Source organism: Perca flavescens, chromosome 15, assembly GCF_004354835.1.
Source record: "Perca flavescens isolate YP-PL-M2 chromosome 15, PFLA_1.0, whole genome shotgun sequence".
Taxonomy (NCBI): domain Eukaryota; kingdom Metazoa; phylum Chordata; class Actinopteri; order Perciformes; family Percidae; genus Perca; species Perca flavescens.
In genome coordinates, this window is record NC_041345.1 from 26,814,206 (window position 1) to 26,836,653 (window position 22,448).

General features: G+C 42.7%; 1 protein-coding gene across 1 annotated transcript in view; it reads right to left on the bottom strand.

Annotated features, from left to right (window-relative positions):
• Positions 1–22,448, bottom strand: part of abcc1 (ATP binding cassette subfamily C member 1 (ABCC1 blood group)) — a 35,323-nt gene that overhangs the window by 9,325 nt on the left and 3,550 nt on the right. Inside the window, exons 3-20 of the mRNA XM_028598933.1 lie at positions 20,929–21,057; positions 19,745–19,882; positions 19,290–19,415; positions 18,188–18,249; positions 16,730–16,861; positions 16,077–16,304; positions 14,052–14,229; positions 13,080–13,241; positions 12,725–12,817; positions 11,825–12,028; positions 10,733–10,879; positions 8,606–8,693; positions 7,818–7,887; positions 7,298–7,424; positions 5,646–5,822; positions 4,022–4,189; positions 2,170–2,344; positions 1,865–1,925 (exon numbers count right to left, since the gene is read on the bottom strand). Coding sequence (XP_028454734.1) covers positions 1,865–1,925; positions 2,170–2,344; positions 4,022–4,189; positions 5,646–5,822; positions 7,298–7,424; positions 7,818–7,887; positions 8,606–8,693; positions 10,733–10,879; positions 11,825–12,028; positions 12,725–12,817; positions 13,080–13,241; positions 14,052–14,229; positions 16,077–16,304; positions 16,730–16,861; positions 18,188–18,249; positions 19,290–19,415; positions 19,745–19,882; positions 20,929–21,057 — 2,465 coding nt within the window. The remainder of the gene's footprint in view (positions 1–1,864; positions 1,926–2,169; positions 2,345–4,021; positions 4,190–5,645; positions 5,823–7,297; positions 7,425–7,817; positions 7,888–8,605; positions 8,694–10,732; positions 10,880–11,824; positions 12,029–12,724; positions 12,818–13,079; positions 13,242–14,051; positions 14,230–16,076; positions 16,305–16,729; positions 16,862–18,187; positions 18,250–19,289; positions 19,416–19,744; positions 19,883–20,928; positions 21,058–22,448) is intronic.

Here is a 22,448-nt window from a genome sequence, read left to right on the forward strand (position 1 = left end):
AAATAAGTATTTGAACACCTGAGAAAATCAATGTTAATATTTGGTACAGTAGCCTTTGTTTGCAAGTACAGAGGTCAAACGTTTTTCACCAGCTTTGCACACACTGCAGGAGGGATTTTGGCCCACTCCTCCACACAGATCTTCTCTAGATCAGTCAGGTTTCTGGGCTGTCGCTGAGAAACACGGAGTTTGAGCTCCCTCCAAAGATTCTCTATTGGGTTTAGGTCTGGAGACGGGCTAGGTCACACCAGAACCTTGATATGCTTCTTACAGAGCTACTCCTTGGTTATCCTGGCTGTGTGCTTCGGCTCATTGTCATGTTGGAAGACCCAGCCTCGACCCATCTTCAATGCTCTAACTGAGGGAAGGAGGTTGTTCTCCAAAATCTCGCAATACATGGCCCCGGTCATCCTCTCCTTAATACAGTGCAGTCGCCCTGTCCCATGTGCAGAAAAACACCCCCAAAGCATGATGCTACCACCCCCATGCTTCACAGTAGGGATGGTGTTCTTGGGATGGTACTCATCATTCTTCTTCCTCCAAACACGGTTAGTGGAATTATGACCAAAAAGTTCTATTTTGGTCTCATCGGACCACATGACTTTCTCCCATGACTCCTCTGGATCATCCAAATGGTCATTGGCAAACTTAAGACGGGCCTTGACATGTGCTGGTTTAAGCAGGGGAACCTTCCGTGCCATGCATGATTTCAAACCATGACGTCTTAGTGCATTACCAACAGTAACCTTGGAAACGGTGGTCCCAGCTCTTTTCAGGTCATTGACCAGCTCCTCCCGTGTAGTTCTGGGCTGATTTCTCACCTTTCTTAGGATCACTGAGACCCCACGAGGTGAGATCTTGCATGGAGCCCCAGTCCGAGGGAGATTGATAGTCATGTTTAGCTTCTTCCATTTTCTAATGATTGGTCCAACAGTGGACCTTTTTTCACCAAGCTGCTTGGCAATTTCCCCGTAGCCCGTAGTGTACAATTTTGTCTCTAGTGTCTTTGGACAGCTCTTTGGTCTTGGCCATGTTAGTAGTTGGATTCTTACTGATTGTATGGGGTGGACAGGTGTCTTTATGCAGCTAACAACCTCAAACAGGTGCATCTAATTTAGGATAATAAATGGAGTGGAGGTGGACATTTTAAAGACAGACTAACAGGTCTTTGAGGGTCAGAATTCAAGCTGATAGACAGGTGTTCAAATACTTATATGCAGCTGTATCATACAAATAAATAGTTAAAAAATCATATATTGTGATTTCTGGATTATTTTTTTTTTTTGATTATGTCTCTCACAGTGGACATGCACCTACGATGACAATTTCAGACCCCTCCATGATTTCCAAGTGGGAGAACTTGCAAAATATTTCAAATATAGTGTAGTTCAAATACTTATTTTCCTCACTGTATGTATGTATGTATGTATGTATGTATGTATGTATGTAATATATATATATACATACATACATACATACATACATATACATATATATATATATATATATATATATATATATATATATATATATATATATATATATATATATATATATATATATATATATATATATATATATATATATATATATATATATATATACATATATACATATATATATATATATACATATATATATATATATATATATATACATATACATATATACATATATATATATATATATACATATATATATATATATATATATATATATATATATATATATATATATATATATATATATATATATATATATATATATATATATATATATATATATATATATATATATATATATATATATATATATATTCATTTCTCTGTGCCAGAGAGATTCATTGCTGTTCAGTTTTACTCACCCAGCAAGAGCAGTTGCGCTGCCGTTCTCCATTCCTTTGGTTCCACCCTTTGTCACAGGTTCTACATGTAGGAAGGAAACAAAAAATATGATAACATGACTGATCCTTAAAACATTATCAAGATCCACTGCAGCAAACAAAGATGCAAAACATTGTTAATGCTCATGGAGCACATTTCCTCATTCTCAGCATTTGCAATGAACAACCTCTCCTTGTTGTGACAAAGGAACATTAAAAAAAGCTCTATATTTAAATATACAGCCACATTACAAATGTCAGTATAAAGTGCAGTGTGCCTGTCTCACCGTTGTTGTCAGTGTGCTCGACGGCAGCGTATGTCTGCAGAAACTCGGCGAAGGCTCCCTGGGTGGCCATGAGATGTTGGTAGGAGCCCATCTCTGTGATCTGGCCCTCCACCAGAACCAGGATCAGGTCGGCCTGGGGCAGGTAGCTCAGCCCATGGGTCACCAGCACACGAGTCTGCACACACATCCACACTCATTTAACAGTCAAGTGTGTAAAAAGGACATACCTGTACCATTTTAAATTCAGTAAATCATTACTGTATCCATTCCATGTCAGCACTAACACAATCATTTAAAAACCTTCAAAACTGTATTACCATCCACAGATATCAACAACCTAGTCTCGCATTGCCAGACCCTCCTCCACCACACTGTGGAGGAGGGCCTGGCTAGTCCACACAGCATTCCGGAACGGGAGAAAAAAGGGCTCTGGTTTATTGCCATTTATTTAAACCAATCACAATCGTCTTGGGGGCAGAAATGAGGTGGAAGGGAGCCACATAACGGCATTTTGCTTATGAGTGGCCTTGCCTTGACTCATGTGACTCTAACAACTCTCACACGACAGCTAGGTAGACTAACGAGCCATATGTTAGCACAACCCCTCCCAGGGTTTCAGAGGTTAAATGTCCGGGACAACCCACCAGTCAGTCAGAACTCAGCAAGCCTTTTGGATGGCTTCTGCCAGAATTTATGTCAAGTGAATCGTCACAAAGTTCCAATTAAGGGATTGCTCCAGTGCTGCAGAAAATTCTGCAGGATGTCCCTCTTTTCGGCCGGATGTCCGTCACCTTCCTCTCTTTCTTTCTGTTGGCGTTCTAAACTCTGGGGGATTTCTGAGGACTATGGTTAACTGCTCCTCAGATCTCTGCAGGGTAAATCCAGACAGCTAGCTAGACTATCTGTCCAATCGGAGTTTTCTGTTGCACGACTAAAACAACCTTTGAAAGTACACCTGTTCCACCAAAACAAGTTCCTTCCTGAGGTTTTTTTGCAGAGGCAGTGTGGCTCCGCCTAAGACAATTTTGATTGGTTTAAAGAAATGCCAATAAAAAAAGAGAGCACGTTTTTCTCCCATCCAAGAATGCTGTGTGGACCAGCCAGAGCCTCCTCCACAGCACTGTGGAGGAAGGTCTGGACATGCAAGACTAAGATATACTGTGTACAGTATAACACACTGAGGGACTGTACCAAAGTGAAGAGTGGGGAGGGGAAGCAGAAATGGGGAAGGTTTTGTGTCATTTGTTAATTGTTTAATATAAAAGTAAAAAAATTATACAATAGTAACAGATGATGGGTATCATGTGATTAGGTTAATTATGACAGAAGTTCGGGACATCTGATTTCAAACACATGGTCAGGAATCCACCGGGAGTGGGCAGGAGCGGGATTAAGAAAACAGTCCCGCGCAGGGCTCTACATCAGACCGTAACATAATCTAATGTAGTTCATATTTGTTCTTATTATCTGGAATCTGGAAAATATCCCAGTGGACCGGAGCCTCACTCAGGCTGTGGCAGTTATATACATATAACCAGGGGGTCTTCATCCTAACACTTCCATTTTCTCCGATGTTGGATGATAATGACATAGCTTTCTATTAATTGTGTTATTACATAGCTGTCATATTGCAGACATCCATATTAATATAATGTAGGCTGTACATTAAGTTGTGCATTTTCAGAGTTTTCATTTTGCAGACCATTTGTGTGTTGTTGCGCCTGTCTATGACCATACTATACCTGCCTATTACCACAACATTAATCGGTGTGAATAATGAGCAAGAAGCAGCAACGTGAAAATAGGAGCGGTTAAGGTGCTTCAGGCTGGATATGCTTGAGATCATACACACCTTGTCCTTCAGCAGGCCCTGAGGGCCGATGACTTGATCAAAGATATGTTTTCCTACGTGAGCGTCGACGGCAGACAGCGGGTCGTCCAGCAGGTAGACGGAACGGTCACAATAGACCGCCCTGGCCAGGCTCACCCTCTGCTTCTGACCTCCAGACAGATTCACGCCCTGAACAGAAGACAGAAACAAGGCAAGGGTACCATGCCATTTTAAGACTGTTGTGCCTTGTCATGGGTCTACGTGTGTTTTAAAAAGGTGTAGTCAGCAAGCATTTCATAAAATAGTCTCTGAAGTCTATAACGGAGGTAGAAAAGAGATCGTAGGAAGCACAATCGACGACTTAGACAACGCCCTGAGGCTTCTCCTTTAAGGGTTGAAACAGAGAGGCTGAGGCAGGTTGCCCCGGGCAGTGATGGAAAAACTATTCAGATCCTTTACTTAAGTATAAGTACTAATACCACACTGTGAAAATACTCTGTTACGAGTAAAAGTCCTGCATTGAAAATGTTACTTAAAGGGTAACTACGGTTTTCTTCAACCTGGACCCTATTTCCCTAGGTTTTTGTGTCTAAGTGACTGATGGGAACAACAACCTTTGAAATTGGTCCAGTATTAAGAGAGATCGCAAATACGTTGGCTCTATACGCGCTAAAAGTACTGTTTTTCTTGTCTGGTGGGTTTAAGGCTCTGACACACCAACCTGACGGCCGACCGTCGGCAGAAAAGCCAGTCGGACTGAAACGACGCCGACTTGAGCGTACGTTCTGCGCGTGCGCGAGACGTAATAAGTCTCCATAACAGCAGGTGGCGCTAATCTGTTTTGTCGCCCAAAAAATGAACACCGGCAGCTGATTGGACAAACGCGTCACGTGGGTCTGGCTTCTCCTGAATTTCAAACAGAAAGGTCTTCAAGAGGTTTTAAAAGGTCTGTCTCTGAAGGGATCCTTTCATTAATGTTGTCGACGCTGAGAATTATAATCTGAGCCTGTCAGTGGCAAAGAACAGCACTTTTAGTGGACCACACTGACGATGCACACTTGCCCCATAGGGTTACATCGCAGGCCGGTGTGCGGCTGCCGGTTACAGCGTTCACGCTTAATACTGGACCAGTTTCAAAGATTGTTGTGAAATTACCCTTGAAGTAAAAGTGTGTAAGTATCATCAGGAAAATGTGGTTAAAGTATTAAAAGTAAAGAACTCTCCTCCCGTTGTAGAAAGTGTAAAGGATCCGACCAGTTGTGTGTTTAATGATCTAATCATTTCACCTGGACTTGTAGGCAATAAAAACATCAGATTTTATAAACTACATGTGTTTTGTGTGCAGAAATCTTAATGTGTAAAGTAACTAGTAACTAAAGCTGTCAGATGAATGTAGTGGAGTAAAGAGTACAATACATTTCTCTCTGAAATGTAGCGGAGTAGATGTAGAAAGTAGCATGAAAAGAAAAGACTCAAGTAAAGTACCTCACCATTTGGACTTAAGTAGAGTACTGGAGTAAATGTACTTAGTTACATTCCACCACTGGTCTCGGGGAGTGCATGTGACAGTGTTTGGATGCAGATAGCCTCCATGTGTGCCCCTCTGCAGATAAACAGATGTGTGTGTGTGATCCTGACTGGATACCTTCTCTCCGATCTCCGTCTCGTCTCCGGCAGGAAGGATCTCCAGGTCCGGCTGCAGGGCGCAGGCCTCCACCACACGCTGGTACCAGTTCTCCCTCCTCTCCTGACCAAACATGATGTTGTCTTTCAGGGTGGAGTTCTGGATCCAGGCCTGCTGGGAAACGTAGGCCACCGAACCCTGCAGGGTTGACACACACCAGCATGCGCACACACACGCGTAAATGCCCATGGCATTCTGTAGTTGATGATGATGAGCAGTCAGACAAAGCACAGTCCTGCTCCCCAGAGGAAGAACCCCTCTGCTTTAAAGTCCCCACAGCCCGTTGCTGTGTCAACAGCTCGTCTTAAAATGCATCCAACGTATTATTAGCAAATATAAATAATTCTATTTGTGAAAAAAAATATAAAAATAAACACTGATGATAGGCTAACTGGCCTATAGGCAAGGTAGCCATCCAAAGATCCAGTTCATCCTGAGGATTCACTTTGCCACATGTCCGTTTAACATTAAAGGTCCCATGACATGATGCTCTTTGGATGCTTTTCTATAGACCTTAGTGGTCCCCTAATACTATATCTGAAGTCTCTTTCCCGAAATTCAGCCTTGGTGCAGAATTACAGCCACTAGAGCCAGTCCCACAATGAGCTTTCCTCAGAAAGTGCCATTTCTGTGTCTGTAGCTATTGAGGAGGAGAGAGGGGGGGGGGGCAAGGTGGAGGGTGGGGGTGTGGCCTTGACCAACTGCCACTTTGCTCGTTTGAAAGCCATGATATATCTCTCTCTCTCTCTCTCTCTCTCTCTCTCTCTCTCTCTCTCTCTCTCTCTCTCTCTCTCTCTCTCTCTCTCTCTCTCTCTCTCTCTCTCTCTCTCTCTCTCTCTCTCTCTCTCTCTCTCTCTCTCTCTCTCTCTCTCTCTCTCTCTCTCTCTCTCTCTCTCTCTCTCTCTCTGGGCGGGCAAAGCAGAGAAAGGGGAGGTAACCTTGCTTGTTATGACCTCATAACAAGCAAGATTCCAGAACGGCTCATCTGAGCTTTCATTTTCTCAAAGGCAGAGAAGGATACCAAGGGCTCGGTGTACACCTATCACCATTTCAAGCCAATTTGGGACTATAGGCAGGCTGGGGGAACTCATATTAATGTTAAAAAATGTTCATGCCATGGGACCTTTAAAAACATGATTTATAAAATCATGCCAATAAATATTTTAATAGCTTAGTATTCTATGCACAAAAAAAGTTATGTATAAAGGCTTTAGGCTGCCCACATGTTATTGTAGGCTCCATCTCTTTTAGTTTAGGGGTCCTTGGCTTAAAAAACGCTGAAGAACCCTGGTTTAGACTTTATAGTGGATCATCTAAATCCTTATGGAGAAAATCAAATGGGATTTTTACTTCCGGAACCATACTGTTGAGCTCTATACAGAGCACCTTATAAAGAAGAACTGTAATGGAATACCAGTTGTCTGAGATCTGTGCTGCTTTAGGCCCTGTAAATCTCAAATTATTAGACTCCCCGTTGGAAAAGCAGCAGACAGAGGTTGGAGTGTGTGTGTGTGTGTGTGTGTGTGTGTGTGTGTGTGTGTGTGTGTGTGTGTGTGTGTGTGTGTGAGTGAGTGAGTGAGTGAGTGTGAGTGTGAGTGAGTGTGAGCAGCCACCTTGACAGCCACGCTTCCTTCCAGTTTGTCCATCTCTCCGAGCAGGGCGGAGAGCAGCGAGGACTTTCCCGAGCCCACGTGTCCCACCACGGCCACCAGAGAGCCTTCTGGGATGCACACATTCAGCCTGCAGACACACAGGGACACGCAACTCCACTCACTGCCAGGTACCACACAACTTAGTATTAGATTACTTAGTAAAGAATTCATTACTTATTTAAAAATCAAAAAAAGCATTGTTTGTACATTTATAAATAGTTACATTGTAAACTATGTATGACCCCAATACTTGCATTCCAACTTCTTTAGGAAGGAAGGTCAGTATGGACAAGAGGAACAATAGCAACTCTTTCTGTTTTACATATGGCTCAGTAGCATTGTTTTAAGGTCTAGAGATCTTCCAATACCAGTATCTGAAAGTTTTCAATTCTGCATAAAATGCTGGTATCGGTGATACCATCTCTAATGACCATCTCTAATGTGAACGCAGTAATGCACCGTGAGGAAAGATGACACGTACCCGCTGAGGGCCGGGGTTTCAGCTCTGGACCAGCTGAAAACTCCATCCACTATGGAGATACTGTGTGTGGCTGGGAGGAAGAGAGAAGAGGGATATTCATATACTGTGTGTGTAATACAACCCTATACATACACGGTTTGTTCACCGAAACAAACGGTTATCTATCATGGATAACCCCCGGCCACCTTCTCCACCCCACACTGGTCCCAACAGAGGAGCACCTCAGAGTTTCCCCCAGAAAAGTTGTTAGGCTAGGTGGCAAGTGTCCGTCACAGACTGATGGCAGCATTAATGTAGAGCCCAATAGTTTCAGTGATACAAAATGATGGATGGAATTGCAAAATCCATCTTAATTAACATCAAGTCAGAGCTAAAAGCCAACTGGAGATTAGAAAATAGGACTATGTTTAAGTTTAAACTATAACTGCAGTTTCAATTTAAACGTTTTCCCCCCAATGGCTTAGGCCTGGTGGGGGTGTATACTGTATATACACTTGTGGTATATACACTTGTATATACAGTACATTCTTTTTCATCCCTCTGAGTATTTTTTTTCAGTATTTCTGCCATTTTGATCTTATGTATTATTTCTAGTATATTTCTTGTACGTTCTGTATGTGTGTGAGTGAATGTGTGTGTATGTCTCTGTAACTTGCTGCTTGTAACAGAATTTCCCAACTTGGGATTAATAAAGGTCTATCTATCATGCGAAAATGTACAACTGGGGGAGAGGGGGAGAGGGGGAGAGAGAGAGAGAGAGAGAGAGAGAGAGAGATGTAAAAACGTACAGCCTGCTACTGCTTTGTGCTCGACACTGTCCTCCTGCAGCTCCTCGTGGGACAGAAACACTCTGAGCCGCTTCAAGGAAACACTGGCCTGAAGATAGGACACAGAGGGAGGAAATCACCAGCGGCCAGATGTTAAAACTCTCCTGCTAAGGTTCTCCAACAGAATAGCGGCGCCGCAATATCTCAGTCATCCTTATGAGAAGGGATGATCGATGAGTAATCTACGGTATAGAGCTCATATTAAAAAACAGACTTCACAAAAGTGCTTCACAATTAAGGATCAAATGAAAAGAGCACATGGAAATAATGGCTCCAATGTAAATGAAAAGAATGATCAAATGAATCGCTCTAATCATCTGAATTCATTTTAAAATAAGGTTTATGGCTTCCAAATAATATTTTAGGGAATGCAGTGTAGACTGCAAAAACAATGAACACAATCAGTGAAAAAGAGGAACCTAAACAAATAATGGATTGCTCACCTTGTATTTCATACATCACAATAACCTTATTTTTAATTTCATGAAATGTACCCAAATTCAGGGATATCTGGGTTTTACTACAGACATTCCTGTTCTCATGGCCCAACGTCTGCGGTCGCTATTTAGAAGCCAGAATAAAAGCCAAATAAAGCAGATATCTGAAAAGCACAAACAGGGACGCAGGGGAGAAACCAAACTTCATACCGCAGAGATTCAGTTAGAAGCCAGAAAAAGACGGAGAGGCTAGACATCCTTATCCTTATTTTTAGGTCCGTTAAAATCGACCTGAAAATCCGAAATATATTACACACACACACATACCGCTGTCGGGCAGAGAAACGTTACATCCTACGGCACACACACAAAAAGAATACAGCGCTTTCCCATTAGTCGTAGCACATTTTTGTAATATTGGATGATTAATGTGAGAACAACAACACACAATCCACACACACTTAACACGCATCTAGAGATGCGCCGATTGCAAATTTCTCGGCCGACACCGAAACACCGAGAGTGTTAGCTTTAGCAGATGTTATAGGCCCAGAAGGTGTTACCTTTTTGAAGAAGGTTCATACTTTATTGTTGGGACTTAAAATGGGAGGTTGGATTTGGGCCTTGGATTAGGACATAGCAACATAGTGAAATGCTACATTTCAAATGTTTAAAATCACTGCATTCATTCATCATCATGGTGTAGAATTCTTTTAGGAATAGGCCCAAATGTTGAAGACCCCTGCTAAATACAAAACCTATCATCACTCTGCACTATCAGTCCAAATACTCTTTTATTACACTTACAAATCAGTGAGCCATGGTTAGAAAATAAGGTCAAAGGCAACACACACACACACACACACACACACACACACACACACACACACGTTGGGCAGAGAAACGTTATGGCCTACGGCGCACACAGACAAATGCCTAGTCCACACGGACACGGGTATTTATATAACCAGAGTTTTTTCTCCTCCGTTTTAAAAAAAAAAAACCCGTCCACACATGCTCGGTTTAAAATAAATCTCCGTCCACATGAAAACGCAAAAACACGCTGTCAAGCCATTGCAAAGAATCATCAACAAAGCAGTTAGCGGCGCACAATATGACGTCAAACACAGCGGATAACGGCGCCACACTCTGACGTCGCAAGGCAAAAACCCGGTTATACTGTCCACACGTCAACACTGTAACCGGCGTTCCTGAAAATGCTCACCCTGGCCGGAGTTTTCAAAAATGTTCGGTTACAGTGCCCTGAAAACTGCGTTTTCGTGTGGACGGAAGGCCGAACCGCGTGAAAAAAAGTCACGGTTATAAAAATACTGGAGTACATTTGGAAGCAACCCAGTGACGGCTAACCACGAAGTTTTTTTAGAACAGTGGGAATGTGATTGTGAAGATCCAGATATTCTCTCTCTCTCTCTCTCTCTCCTGTTGTTGCTCAGAGTGAACGCCATTATTTTCAGCCGGGTGAAGCTTTTTCTTTTTATCCTGACAGCTGGATTCTATGACTGAATTCAAACACTGTACTTCTCCATAGCTCATTCCTTACTAATTAAAAAGTCAAACAATAAAGACAATGCTAGACAGTGGAACCACGGCGACAGCGGAGTGTGAGTGAGTGAGTGCCGAGCACACCGACCTGCACCATGCTGCTGATGACCATTGGCAGCATGTTGAGAGGAAAGCGCAGGATGTTGAAGAGCGCCAGGGACACAAAGGCCTTCTCGGCATCCAGCACGTTACGCTCGTCAATCAGCACGAACACGGAGAACGTGGACAGGGCGACCTGTGCGGTGAGCCAGCAGGGAGACAGATCAGACACAGAGACACATCTGGATAATTTTCCCTACAAGTGAAGTGCAGCTTGTTTTGAATTTTAGACACTCTGTGACATTTGTGACCCAAAGACGAGACTGAAGACCGGCATGAGAGTTTTCCTTATATGTGGTTTCATTGTTTTTCTCTGTGTATAGTTTTCATGTATTTATTTATTATTTTAGGTATTATTGTGACCCTTTTCTGCCTCTCGACTGTGCAGCACTTTGGCTCAACTCTGTTGTTTTTTTAAATGTGCTATGAATAAAAGTCGAATTGGATCTTGTGATTCCGTCATGTTGTCCAGTGTGTATGGATGCTGGCGTTGGCTTTGGTTGTCTGGACTACCTAAACTACATGATGCTAGGGCTGTCCTCGACTAAAGAAATTCTTAGTCGACTAACACTTATACGATTTTGTCGACTAATCGATTAGTTCAAAAACATGTATTAGGTTCTCCAGGCAGTGCCCTTGATCAGATCTGGAGTTGGTCCCCGGGCGCTGTCATTGGCTGCCCACTGCTCCCTTGAGGGATGGGTTAAATGCAGAGAATGAATTTCGCTACATGTATGTGTATGTAACAAATAAAGTACCTTTACCTTTAGTTGATTTAATTGACATAGCTGTGTGCTTTGAGAGGTGGTTAAGACTAGAAAAGCACAATATAAATGTAGTTAATTAACCATCTGTAAAACTGAGTTTCTCCACAATTAATCTTGCGAAAGCACCACTTTAAATCTTGTGTTTACCATAAATGTGCTCAGAAGTTTCTTGGAAATAAGTAATTAAGCATGAATAAGCATAAAAAATGGACTAATCGACCAAAGAAATCTTAGTCGACTAAGACCAAAACGACCGATTAGTCGACTAATCGACTAAGAGGGGGCGGCCCTACATGATGCTGTGTTGGACTGACCAGGAACGGTGCACAGATCCAGGTGAAGGTGGACACGGCCCCCAGGTAGGCGGCCTTCTTCAGGACCCGCAGCTCACTCTCACGGATTTCCGACACCTTGTCCTTGAAGGCCAGCTCCCAGGCGTACAGCTTCAGCACCTTGATGCCGTTCAGCATCTCGTTCATCAGCTTAATGCGGCTGTCTTTGCTCTTCATCTGAGCCACCTGCTCAACACACGTGCACAACAGATTAAAAAGACAAAACACATGAGAACACGGTGCTCCAAACGGGCACAAGGTTAGCTGTGCATCCTCGGTGCTAGCATCGGGAGTCGAGTAGGGCCTGTATGCGTCTTCCGTCTGTGCATTGATGAAACGAAGGCGGTAAAGCAGCGGATCTTTTCTTGAGCGCTAACCAGAAGTGCAAAATGAAGATAATAAGCGAGGGCTGTCTTTGCACTTTCATTGTGGCGTTTCATTGTGGTCAGTAGGCTGCGTTTTGGAATTTCTGATGCTTACGATTTACACCTGCCATCTGAGATACTTATTGATACTAATAATTGATGTTGAATCTCATTCTGCTGTGTGTCAGCCACTGTTGATGCTTTCCAATAAGCAAATAACATTTATAAAATGGATGAAATCTGTGGACATTTACATACATAATACATTTTTCCAGCTAAATATTTTAATGGTTTCTCCCTCTCTTACTCACCCATGTACTTATCTCGTCGTGTGTTTTCTGTGTAGTATTTCAAATTGTATTTTATGTAATTTCAAAACTGTATGTATTTGTAATGTATTTATTATCTAGCCCTCTTCCCTTTTAGATTAGAGAAGAAGTGCAAAAAAAGCGGGGGATAGTCAATGACCACTAAACGACACTATTTGTTACTGCCCCAGTGTGTGGAGAAGTCCCACCTGGTAGGTTTTGGTTTTCATGGCGATGACAGCGTTAATAGGAACCATCAGAACCATCACAGCCACTCCAGCCAGCACGGACGGACCCAGGTTCTGCACAGCAACAGATTATATAAAAAAAATAATAATAAAAGTCATTGAGAAGCATTTACGACTAACATCAGCACTATAACAGGGTTAGAGTAGAATCACCTCACATATCACTGGAAGCATTTCAAAATGCCCCTATTACTGCGTGTGTTTTTCTTAGCCCAGAATCCGCTGATGGAAGACTCCTTCATCGCGGGGCGACTGTTGGTTATGATAGCTAGTGTTACTACCTGAGTGACAGTCCATTGTTGCTCTGTAACCCTACCTGCCAGAGAAAGTAGAGGGCCAGCACCACCTGCAGAGGGGCCGACCAGATCATGTTGATGTAGGTGATGAGGTCCATGAAGCGCTGGGCGTCCACTGACATCAGGTTGACGATCTCTCCCACCGTGGAGGTGCGGCGCGCCGCGCTGCTTATAACCAAGGCCTGAGGGAGCAGATTCAGGGAGGGAAAGGTCCCTACAAAAGGTAAGAGTCCAACTGGAAAATTCACATCCAAAGAATGCACACACCCGACCAGGACAATAATCAGGCCATTCATTAAAATGACGTTCTACGTTACTGTAAGTTTTACTCAAAATACAACGATGGCCAAATCCGGCAAGTAACAACTAGGCCTGTCAAAATGAACCCGATAATAATGAGTCAACGCAAATTCCTTTGAACGCCACCAATTCTTTTGATGCCTGATGAACGTGCGTTCTGCGATTTGGGCCTCGGGCCACTCCGTAGTTTGGGAACAGCCTTGCCAACTAAGCGACTTTTCAGACCCTCTTAGCAACTTTATTTATAACAACATATAACAAAGTAAATTTAGAACGGATACAAAACAAATGTGGCATAACCGTGAGTTAACCATGGACAATTATGCGATTAATCCCAATTAAATATTTGAATCGATTGACAGCCCTAGCAACAACATATTCCTGGGTGAAAACAGAGGAAGGAGTGAGCAGTGCCTGGACTCATCCAATTCATTGCTTGTCGTTTTCTCTTCTGTTCTGTTCTTTATCGTATTTCTATAGTCATCAAGATAAGCAGAGAAAGACATTTTAAAATGACTTTGAAATAGCATTTAAATGGCCCGTACCCTGCGGCCGGGTTAGCTCAGTTGGTAGAGCAGGCGCGCATATATAGTTTCGGGTTCAACTCCGACAGGTCATTCTCTCTCTCCTTTCATGTCTTAATTTGTCCTGTGGAAATAAAGGCCTAAAAATAATCTTTAAATGTCCCGTACCTTCCTGTAGACAGCTCCGATGATGGCAGTGCGCAGACGCATGCCTGAGACAAAGCAAACATGGAAGTACTTCTGGAGGATGAGCGACTGCACACAGGTACATATGAAGAGCAGAGCGGTGTAGAAGTAACCCTGCCAAGAGGGGGCACTGGAGTCATTGACGAAGCCGATCAGCAGCCTGGACAGGATGAGGAGAGTGAACATTAGAGGACTGGTTTACACAAAGCCACCATCATCACAACCTGCTCTGCACACGACCCTTTCAGGAAGATTCGGAGCCATTTCGCAGGTGAAAGAAAACCCTGCTGATGATGTGACTGTACATCCTGTGCTTAAAAATAGGTCTGTGTATCTAGTAACTACAATAGCTGGATTCCAAAAATGTCTTTGCCTCTTTCAAAAAGGCAGCAGGCATCCCCATGTGACCTTGGGCAGTTGTTTCCTACCCCTCCCCCCCACACACAGCCCTGTCATATGAACTCATGCACCCTTTCATCGATTCCCAATGTATGCTCCAAACACCATTGATTATATATAAGTTGGATTCTGTAAGCTTTTCATACAGCTGATCTGCCAATACTAAGGTTGGTTTGGGCAACAATCATACTACTACTACTGCTACTATTTGGAAGTGAAGCTGAAAGTTTTATCCATTTCTCCTTTAGTTTTAGCAAATAATTTGAAGCGTTTGGGTCCCATGACATGGTGCTCTTTGGATACTTTTATATAGACCTTAGTGGTCCCCTAATACTGTATCTGAAGTCTCTTTTATATAGACCTTAGTGGTCCCCTAATACTGTATCTGAAGTCTCTTTTATATAGACCTTAGTGGTCCCCTAATACTGTATCTGAAGTCTATTTCCTGAAATTGGGGAGGGGGAGACACCCTGTCATGTGTGCAAACGCTCTGCATTTTTTATTACCACGAGTTTACAGACACGTCTCTGCTGATTGGGTATCACCTGGGACACGACCAATAAACCAGAGACACACACCCACCAAACCGGGGGAAAACACATCTCAAAGCCTTGGCTTGTTTCCCGAGGAAACGTGTCATTCAACCGGGAAAACCGTAGCAACGCGGTGCACACAGTTTAGAGATTGACCGTGCCCCAGAAGTACCCCACGGTCATATCAACACTGTCCAGAAAGGCATTTAAAAAAAAAAAAGTTAAGGTCAAAGGTCATTTTCTTGACTCATTAGATCTGGCCTTTATATTGGTACAGCTGTTGCTTGTCCACATACCCCTGGTTGGGAATCACTGACCTAGGAGACTGGTCTAGACTGGGTTCCACAGTGCTAAATGAAAGGATATAGATTGGCGTCGGAGAGACTGACTTATCTGCCTCACCTTCTTTTGGGCCGTATGTTGCCAGAGCAATTTGCAAGACTGTACTATCGTGTTTTTTGTTAACAGATATCTTACAGCTGCGACTGACTGAAGAACTAAAGCCTTTTACTTGTTATAAGATATGAAAGTAAGCCTACTCACCGCTTTGAGTTATGTTTTTATCTTCATTGTCCCCCAATCCCACTGGGGTTGGAGCTGAAACACTAAGGGCCCTATTTTAACGATCTAAGCGCACGGCGCAAAGCGCCTGGCGCAGGTGCGTTTAGGTCGTGTCCGAATCCACTTTTGATAGTTTGACGGCAGCAAAAAGGGTCCGTGTGCCGGGCGCATGGTTCAAAAGGGTTGTACTTGGTGTCTTCATTAATTCATAGGTGTGTTTTGGGCGTAACATGCAGTTAACCAATCAGAGGGTCATCTCCCATTCCCTTTGGACTTTGGTGCTTTGCTGTTATGATGGCGGATTTGCATCGTAATATTTGTATTTGTAATCTTTTGCATGTTTGTGTGCTGCTGCGCTTCCCTGTGTGTGTGTAACAAGCATAGTGTGCGTGCGCTGTGCATAAGCCTAGGCACATTTTACTAATTTGCTGTTAAATAACAATGAAATGCTGGGCTATTGACTTCAGACCAGCTTTTCGTTGGTCGTTAAGTGACAAAAAATGAGCTTTCTCACCGGAGGATCTCAGGCCCGACGAACATGAGGACGTCCTGGATGATCTTATAGAGGCAGGAGATAAGGAAGTAGGGCCCAAAAGTTAGGCACAGTGCCCAGAACAGCGAGGGCTCCTTGGTTTTCTGGGAGTTTTTTACAATCAAGATTTCAGACTCTTCAACAGCTCGGCCCTCTTTGCCCTCAGTGTGCGTGACCCGCTTGGGGGAGTACACCGTTTTCTGCTCGGTCCTGAAATGGAGAGAATGGGAGGAAAGGCAAACGGCTTCAATTCAATATTCTCAAATCAAAAATACTTTGTAGATAGGAGAAGGGTTTGACCTTTTTTCTCCACGCAGTCGACCTGCAAAACTTGTAGTCCGAGATGAGATATCCACACAAACTCTTATTATAACAATAAAGAAAAAGTGAAAAGGATTTGTTTTAGGTGTAGTTACTACAGGTTGGTTGAGACCTCAGACCGAAACCAGCTGGCCAAAAGATTTAAGCAACACTTATATGTACCAAAGGAAAGCAACATATCCCTGTTTCCATGTACTGTACATCAGATCTGGTGGATATATCTACATGTAGGAGGAGGAGTTTCACCAGGGTACCCTGTGATGTCTGTACATATTTTCTTGCGGTAGCATTCTCTGCCATACTGAGCTCCTGACCTTTTGATCTTTTGGCACTCTGTGTTCCAGCGGCGCACCAGCTGAGGAACCACTCTCTGGGAGCGGTCCTCCGAGTTCAAAGACCACAGGTCCTTGTCCTCCAGTGGGCGTTTGTAGCCTGTCACCATCATCCTGGTAGAGACGAGGGGGAGGCATTTAGGTCCAGTGGTACAACACAAAAGGCTTCAGAGGTGCAGAAGAGACACAACTAACACAGGTTGGTCGTGACTGGCAAAAAGAAAAGAAAATCAAAAGGCCAGCGGGTTACAAACGCTTGTGTAATGTTGTGCTCAGTGTACTCTGCTCTATTCTGTTTAGTAAAGTGCACACTTGATAACTGCATCTCATTATGTTTTCTCCGTCACGCAGGCACATTTGCTGGATGACACAATGTGTGTCTGAAAGGTAAACTACATACAATAATGAAACCTAAACTAAAAACTAAATGCAATGTCGCTTTTGCAATAGCTTACACTAACACTTATTCATAAGAAATGCAATAGCATTCAATAACAGCAAATCTCCCATTAGCTTAGGCTACAGTTTGAGTACAACACACAAGCTAACAAAGTGACATGAAACTGGAAGTATGCTAGAGTGCTAGAGGGCACTTGGGCTGCTCAAAAACGCATGCTAAGTGGTACCCATGGTGGGTTAGCTCAGTTGGTAGAGCAGGCGCACATATAAAGAGGTTTACTCCTCGACGCAGCGGCTACGAGTTCGACTCCGACCTGCGGCCCTTTGATGCAGGTCATTCCCCCCTCTCTCTGATATGATATGGGTCTCAGGCTAAGGTGTGGAAAATTGGCTGGATAGCACCCCCCATTTTACTTTAATGTATATGTATGAAATTTGGTAGGCATATGTATCATTTTCAGACTTACAAAAGAAAAAAGCATCTTGGAGCCATCCCCTAAACCCAACAGGAAGTCAGCTATACTGAATTGCACCATTTTTAGGGGTTGTTCTTTTACAAACTCCTCCTACAGATTTAACCCGATTGACTTCAAAATTGGTCAGTACAATCTAAAGACCTTTGCAAAGCTAAATTGTGAAGCTTTTTATTTTTTTGTGATACGGTGTAGGCATGGCAAGGCAGTGACTGCCTGGTGTTGCCCCACCAAACAGGAAATGGTTTGGAAATAGACTGGACATCGTCCAATCTGCCCCCAAACTGCTCAAGCTTTAAAAGGGTCCTGGCCGGAGGACACCTACATACCAGTATTGACTTGTAATAAGAGCGCCGCCTACTGGCAACAGGAAGTTACAGTTGTTATACTTTGATGTCCTCTTATAGCTGGTTGACCAGGAATTTTGATGTAATGTCAGGAGACAGGAAGTTGTTGTAACTTATGTCCAATCTGTAAGTAAGGAGTCTAAACTGTCTGTCTGCCTAAAGTTGTCGTCGTTCGTATACGCTGAATATCCACAACACTGGGATATTAATTGTCTGCTTACCTGGTGATCCACCAGAAGGTTATTCTAGAGAGGAAAGAAGCTCCAGGCTCAGGGCAGGGATTCTGAAGACAAAAAAACATTACAGTTAGACCAAAAGAATTCTGCTGCGGAGATACTGATCCCTTTTATTTTATTTGCATCTAGCCGTGCATCCATTTAAGATGGGCTGACTAGCAACTGGAAGCAAATAAATGACTGTGACTACACGCTTAAAATTGCAGGACGTGAAACAAAGATACTGTGTGAGGTGAAAAGGACAGGGGCATGCTGGAGTTCTGAAAACGAGAAGATAGTTCTTATATTTGGCCCACCAACACAGTCAGCAGCTGGAAGTGCAGCAGTGGTTGCGACACCACCGCTAATGAGCTAGCCTTTAGCATGCTGATTACCACAATTAGTACCAAAAAAAAAAAAAAAAAAATATCACACTCCTTCTCGGAGTCATAACTTGGTCGTATCTGATAACCCAGACACAAACACAAATTTTTAGATTCAGTGGGACTTACATTTCCCCAAAGAATATCATTATAACAGCCATAAATCAGCTATTTAGAGATCATAGAAACAAAAGACGCTCCTTGTTACTCCACAACCACCTGGAGATGTATTATGTCTTTTTAGGCTACATTTACACCGTAACGTTTTGGTTTTCAAGGGGGGTTTTGAGCCAAAAGTGATCTCTGTGCACCAAGTGTATTTATTTCCAGTAGAAGAACTAATCTCAGCTTAAATTAACATGTTCCAAACCTCATATCTCATCAAAATTCTGGTATACTACATAAACAGGAGGCAGCATGTAGACTCTGGCAACTGCTGGTGGTTGCCATGGTAACGTTAACAGCTTAGTCAAGTGTTTCCAAATGTCTCCAGTTTTTGGGGCTTGGAAACACCAGAGCAGGGGGGAATGAGAGGGGCAAACGTAGCAGAAGATATTCCTTTTTCAACCAAAATGTAGCAATGTAAATGTAGCTTAAGTTTTGAGGGGCTGCCATTGTTTCAATTTGGCTTTAGTATTGCAAACGATATTCAACAATACCTCAGTATATATGAGGGACAGAGATTATGAAATATGAGACAGGTTTACAGTGTGAGGCAGTCTCACCGAGTCTTTGATGGCCTGGGAGAAGAGGGGGGGCTGGTCCGTCAGGCAGGACAGGAACAGTGAAATCAGCAGCAGAGCATAGAAGATATAGAAGGTGGCGTACCTCCACACATTTACCGTCAACGGCTAAAATACAAACAAAAAAAACAGACACAGATTTTAACCCATGGAACTTGCTGGTGTAAGATATTGCTTTGTTTGGGGTACGTTTGCTATAATCATTGTCTCTTCTGAAGGTAATTGTGTTTAAAAAAGGAACACGCCGACTTATTGGGACTTTGTCTTATTCACCGTATACGGTGAATAAGACAAAGTCCCAATAAGTCGGCATGTTCCTTTAAAGGACTTGGGAATTATTAATTACATGTGCTACACCAAACCAGTTACACATCCATAGGTTTGTTTTGAACTCTATTAATCCAAATGTAGTTCAGCTGTGCTGGTGTGAGACTGACCTGGTCCAGGGCCTGGAAGATCTTGGACCTAAAGGTGACTGTGGCACACAGCAGTGCCAGCAGCCAGTAGATCAGCATGACTCCAGATGACTGAATCCCTTTCATCCGTTCATACTGGATTACCAGGGTGGCCAACAACTGGAGCAAAAACACACACAATACGTACAGATATTACTTGAAACAAACACACCTTTTTTTATTGTAAGCTGCCTTCCGTGTGGTGTAATAACAAGAAAGTCAGTACATATTTCTGACTATGGTCCAGTTCAAAAAGTACAGTCTACAAACTAATGACAATTTCTACCTGACAGCTCTGCTTTGTTCCAGTTTTGGTTGCAGCTCTAACACCTTCTTCACAAGATCAAAATGGCTATAACAGTTCTCTTTTTTTAGGACTGGAAACTTCTCTTGAACACAATGTGTTTTCCATTTCCCAATTTCCCATCAGGCATTGGGACGCTTTGGGATTCCACAGGAGGGAATGGAGAACGGAGCTAGAAAGGAGGTCTGATGTTTAATCTGCTGCTATCTAGGGCGGGCGATATGGAGAAAATCAAATATCACGATATTTTTGACCAAATACATCGATATCGATACCACAGCGATGTTGTAGTGTTGACTATTGGTGCTTTCAGAACATATTTACACAATGAGATTTTTGATAGATAATCATCAGTAATGTGGATATAATGACTAAGTGGGTAAAGGCAAATAATAGAACAGTTACAACAGTCTGGTAAGTTCAGAAAAGTACATCACTTTACAGTAATGCTGCCTTTAAAACCAGGAAAAGAGAACACTAATGCCATATTATGATATCCAAAATCTAAGACGATATCTAGTCTCATATCACGATACCGATAAAATATCGATATATTGCCCAGCTCTACTATGGACCGAGACTTGATAAGTGTCAGGAAATTGAATGGAGGAATAGACTTTAACCTTTTTAAAAGCTCTACAGTCGATAGACAGCATTCAATTGAATTTCTATGGTTTAATTCACTAAAATGAAATAACATCTAAACTCAGCTAGTCATTTCAGGGAAATTAAAATAAACGAAGGACATCTAAATAAAAAACACTTTCATTATAATTAACAAATCCAAACTTGATTGCTCTACTCCAAAGAGAGATGCTAGGTTTCTCATTGAGACACCCATACATGACAAAGATAAACTCACCATGGTGAGGCCCAGTAAGGTAGGACTGACGTGGTGGACGAGTGCGGGGACACTGGTGCCATGACTTCTTTCCCAGAAAGAATAGAACACATCTGACCAGCAGATAATCCACAGCAGAAGGCCAACAGCCTGTGGGGAGAAGAACAACTCAAAGCTTTCAGACTTGTTGTACAAGGCCCAAGCCCGACAGAAGTCGGCCCGAGCCCGACAAGTACATTTTGATTGGCAGCTTTTTCAAAGCCTGAACCCGTTTACAGCCCAACATTATTCAAAATGTGCGCACGCCGCGCACACAGCTATTTTGCCTTTTTTGTCAAGAATGAGTCATTCATACATTTTTTAACATCATTTATTCATGACTAACATAGGCTATACGCCACCTGGAAGTTGGAACAAAGAAATAAAATAAGTCCTCTGTAACATTGTAACATCTCAGCACTCTAAATAGGCCAAGATGATTGTATGTGTATATGATATATTAGGTAGCTATTTGGAGTTTACTGGAGCTTTCATTCAGCCTTGTTTCTATACACAGACACGTTACAGGACTTCACTGAAATAAGAGGATGTGCACTATACCCTGTGGCGGAAGGTTGTCTTAAGAAAAATAAGTTCAAAACATACTACAGTAAAATAAAAATCACAAAACAGAGTTCTCGCGAGAGCACAATTAGAATTTGCTCAACGAGTCACTCTGTAATGATGCTCATTAACTATCCCCTTGTAACCGAGCTGCACCAATCACATCGGTGTATCTGATATAGGTGGGCCAGAGGCAAGCTAAACAGATGACGACAGCGCTGCGACGTCAAAGTCATTAGTAAACACTGCTTCACTGTCTCAATACTGTTTTTCCGACCGGATACGGCAAGAGTTTAATCTACCAGTTAGCTCCACTTGTAGCTCAGAGTTTAATCCACCAGTTAGCTCCTCTGGTAGCTAAGCGTATGGGGCTCTGCATTTGTCACCCCGTGTATTGTTGTGATTGGTCGTAGTGTTATCCAATTGCGTGCTGTGAGATTTTCAAATGCATTCTTGGTTCCGCCCCTTGAGTTGGGCCATTTTCATTACTCATTGCCAGACCCCTTAATCTTTCGGATTTGGCTCTGGATTTCCAGGCTAACTCTGGATCATATTCAGCATATGCTGATTACAGGTGACACTAGTAACTGGTCAGTGTTTTAAGGGAGCACAATGGAGTGCTGTGTTGCACACTGTTCTGGTCACAATGAAAACTCTTTCACAGAACTCTGGTCCCTGTACAAGTTTGTTTATTGCATTAAATCTAAAGTGACAAAAACCCAACCTTCATTTAGCAGCTGGAGCAACTTGAATTCAACCAGCGTACACGCACAGTGAATTCAGTGAATCTGCACTCGATTGGTCTTCCTCAACGACCGGATACGTGTCTCAGTGAACTTTGCATGAAATGAATTTCAATTTTCATAAGTGAATGTGGAAGTATAGTGTTGAATTTTCAGTGAGGATCAAATACAACTTCAGAGCTACTGAATTCCATT